General features: G+C 34.8%; 1 protein-coding gene across 1 annotated transcript in view; it reads left to right on the forward strand.

Moving 5' to 3' along the window:
* The window catches only part of LOC110037620 (proline iminopeptidase), a gene marked incomplete at its 3' end in the record, with an annotated part of 13,204 nt that extends 10,040 nt beyond the window's left edge, over positions 1–3,164 (forward strand). Inside the window, 5 exon segments of the mRNA XM_020742314.1 lie at positions 744–880; positions 971–1,144; positions 2,608–2,844; positions 2,927–3,027; positions 3,089–3,164. Of these exon segments, the coding sequence (XP_020597973.1) occupies positions 744–880; positions 971–1,144; positions 2,608–2,844; positions 2,927–3,027; positions 3,089–3,164 (725 nt within the window).
* Between the last annotated feature and the right edge of the window lie 595 nt (positions 3,165–3,759).

The following is a 3,759-nucleotide window of genomic DNA, read 5'->3' on the forward strand; positions in this document are numbered from 1 at the left end:
GCCCGAGGGTGATGGGGGGCGGCGCCTAGCCTCCGGCGACGGCGGGTGGGGGATGGTGGCTGCGGTGGAAGGCGGTGGGCGGGCGACCGATAGCAGCAAATAGGTGGCGGGGCCGGGGCCGACGGCCAGCGATGGCGGCGGGCCAGGGCCAAGGCTCAGGGCAACTGTCGGCGGCAGGCGAAGGGTTATTTTGGTGTTTTAAAAATAAGCAAAAACATATTTTTGTTTTTAGTATTTTAAAAATAGAAGCGTTCTCTAAAAAAAAAAAAACATACATAAAATTAAAAAAAAGATAAGCAAACAGTGTTTATATGTTTGTTTCCTTTTTTGTGTTTTAAAATTAAAAAATGATCTCAAACAGCCTCCAAGTTACTTCTGTAATGGCAACCTATTTTGCACATTTCTATCAATCAGCTCAAAAATGTTAACAGTCATTACTGTTTGTGGTCAGTATGCAAAAAATATATTGATTTTTTTCTTGTCATGCGGGTATGTTTGTTAAAATATATTGATTTTTAACTACTAGTTGTTCTCTCTAGTTATATCTTCTATTTTCCTATGCAATTCTTTGAATTTTACTCTTTCCTGCACAAATGTCTGACATTTTGTAGTGAAATCCTTTATATCCCGGTTTTATGATTGCTTTGCATGATTTTTAGTTATGGGTAAAGGGATATATTCAAGTATTGAATCTTATTAGTCTGATAATTCCATACTTTGATGAATATATTAATTTGTTGCAGCTGGAAAGGAAAAGCAAACGTTACCATATTTATTATTCCTACAAGGTGGACCCGGCTTTGAGAGTCCTCGCCCTACTGAAGCTAGTGGATGGATAAAGAAAGCATGTGAAGAACATTGTGTTGTTTTGCTAGATCAGGTATAATTCACAGTTATTCCTTAAATCACATCTTGAATGTTGATTTTGCCGTTTATTGACTGTAAAGCCTTATTAATCTTTGGTTGCTAGCGTGGTACAGGGTTATCTACTCCTTTGACGGCGTCATCTCTTTCCCAATTTAAATCTTCGACGGAGTTGGTTAACTACCTGAAGCATTTTAGGGCAGATAATATAGTCAGAGATGCTGAGTTTATCCGTATTAATCTGGTACCTGATGCTGCTCCTTGGACAATTTTAGGGCAGGTATAAGTTTGTTAATGGGTTATATTTTAAATGATAATTTGAAGAGGAAAACCAGTAAAACAAGAAGTCTATTACATGCTTATCTGCTTGAATTTTTGGTTCTTAAAGGATGTTTCCAAAAGAAGAAAGTATTGTATTTTATTTGAGAAATATTTTGCTGCAAAGAATTATATTCAAGTTTATACTGATGATTTGATACAGTTAGTTTGAATTTCACCCACCAGGAAGGGTGAAAAAATAACCGCACAACAGACACCTAGTTATTGGTTTAAAGGGCTAGTTTGTTTCATTTTAAGTGGCTATAACTTTTGAAGTGTTTGGATCCCTGTTCTGGAAGTGAGCTGCATCAAAGTAGTAGTGGCATTTATTTTTTTTGTAGGAACTCAATTCTTGTGAGCTCATTTTTGTGTTTGTTTTGGTTCCAGTGCCTTTTATATTTTTCCTATCCTCACGTTCAATTTTTATGTTATGTTTTATTATTTAATGTAAAAATAAAATTCTAATCCATCATCCACTTATCTTTTTTATGGTTGTTTAAGGATAAGAACTTTCTTTGGCCAAACAATCACTTAAAATCAAATATTGAAGAGAGATCAAATCACTTCTAGACACTCTTAATGAAATAAGCTGCCCCTAAATGTAATGATGATTAGTTTTCTATTTTTAAGAGAGCCCATCGTACTTTACCAAAATTTTTCCTGGGTTATCAGAGTTTGAACTAATCTCAAAGTATTTTGCCTTCCCCTAGAAGGGGTGTTTTTAGTGAACTGAAAACTATTTTACTACTTTTAGCAACGTAGAGAATAAATCGGGGAGACACTTCATCTTTGAGATTTATGTTGAATGAAAATACATATTGGATGTTGGTGTTTTGGTCCTCTTGATCAGTGGATTGTAGATCAAGACACACATATTTAAGATTGATCGTTTTATCATGTGGGGTTATGGATGGTGGATGAAGTTCTCAAGCATTGAATCACTATTGTTGGAGATTTGTACTAAGTAGTTGGATTCGCATTGATGCCTTTGAGATTTATTGTTAGAGCTGATGTGAAATTGACTTTTTGTTCTAGTTTTTTCCTTGAGATTAGTAATAGTTCCCTCAAGTTTTGATTGAAGGGTTACTAAGATCTTGAGCTGATTTGCGGTGTTTTTTCAAAAAGGTAATACCTCATCTTTCGGCCACTGCTTGGCTTTGAAATTTATCCCAAAGGGGCGTGTTATATGACTTCGATCATTCTGATGATAATTGTAATCTCTGAATTTGTGGCGCATAAACTATGAGAATCATGAAGACAGTTCTAATTTTTTGTATGGCTAATCAAAGTGGAAATTTGTGAAAAATTGTTAATATTTTTCCATAAGTAACCATTTTTTGTTTATGAAAATGCTGAATAATTATGTTGCGTCTGTTGCTAAGGCTTTGTTTAATATTTTTCCTTCGTTCTTTTTATCTTGTGCAGAGTTATGGAGGATTTTGCGCTCTTACCTATTTGAGTTTTGCTCCAGCCGGCCTGAAGTCTGTTTTACTGACCGGAGGTATCCCTCCAATAGGAAATGGTTGCACTGCAGATTCAGTTTATAGGGCTTGCATTGAGCAGGTTATTCATCAGAATGAGAAATATTATAAAAGATTCCCTCAAGATATTCCTGTTGTTTGCGAACTGGTCAGCTTCTTGAGTAAAGCTGAAGGTGGAGGGGTGAGCTCATAACTTCATACTGGATTCTGTTTCAGAAAATGCAAGCGCCAATAAGTCTTCAAGCTATAATTTTCTTTAACAGGTTCCTCTTCCATCTGGAGGGATTCTAACCCCTAAGGGTTTGCAACTACTTGGACTTGCAGGCCTAGGATTTGGTGGTGGATTTGAACGTCTACACTACATGTAAGTTTATGCTTAGAATTTAATTTAAACAAGGAGAATACTGACATAAATATAATTGTAGGTTCGAAAGGATATGGGATCCCGTATTGCTTCCTGGAGGAGGAGAAAAGCAAATAAGTTTCTACTTCTTAAAGGCTGTAAGAACTTCTTTTATCTTCTGTCTTTAGCTTGGGTCTGTTTGGTTGCTCATAAGTGGGAGGAAGTGATCCGTACTGCTTTTGAAAGTTCAAATTTCAGAATTGCTTTTGAGAAAAATTATTTGATTGGTTGTTCACTGAGGAAGTGCACTTCCACTACCATTCTTCTAGAAGAATATGAACTTTCACTGCTATGCTCTCTCAATTAAATTTTTTTATCAGGAAGTATCTTTTATATTAGTTATTCTAGGTCATTCCAAAATTTTTTTTTGATTATATATCCAAACCTACTTGGGGAGCATAATATTAAGACTCTTAGTATCAACAATAATCTTTAGAGTTATAATTTTATCTTCATTCTACTAATTTCTACAATAATATCTTTCAAACCCTTATCTATAGTTATATCTGTACTATTTTTAGTATAACTCATACCTGAATACCAAAGTTTAAAATTTAGACTATCAATATCTTTTGTCTTTTTTCAACACATTTATTTTCTTGAATGCATAAGATATTTATTTTCATATGAATTATAATATCTACTAATTTTATTAACTTAATTATGAGAGTATCTACATTCGAAGTTCCCATC

This window comes from Phalaenopsis equestris, unplaced genomic scaffold, assembly GCF_001263595.1.
Source record: "Phalaenopsis equestris unplaced genomic scaffold, ASM126359v1 Scaffold222338, whole genome shotgun sequence".
NCBI lineage: Eukaryota > Viridiplantae > Streptophyta > Magnoliopsida > Asparagales > Orchidaceae > Phalaenopsis > Phalaenopsis equestris.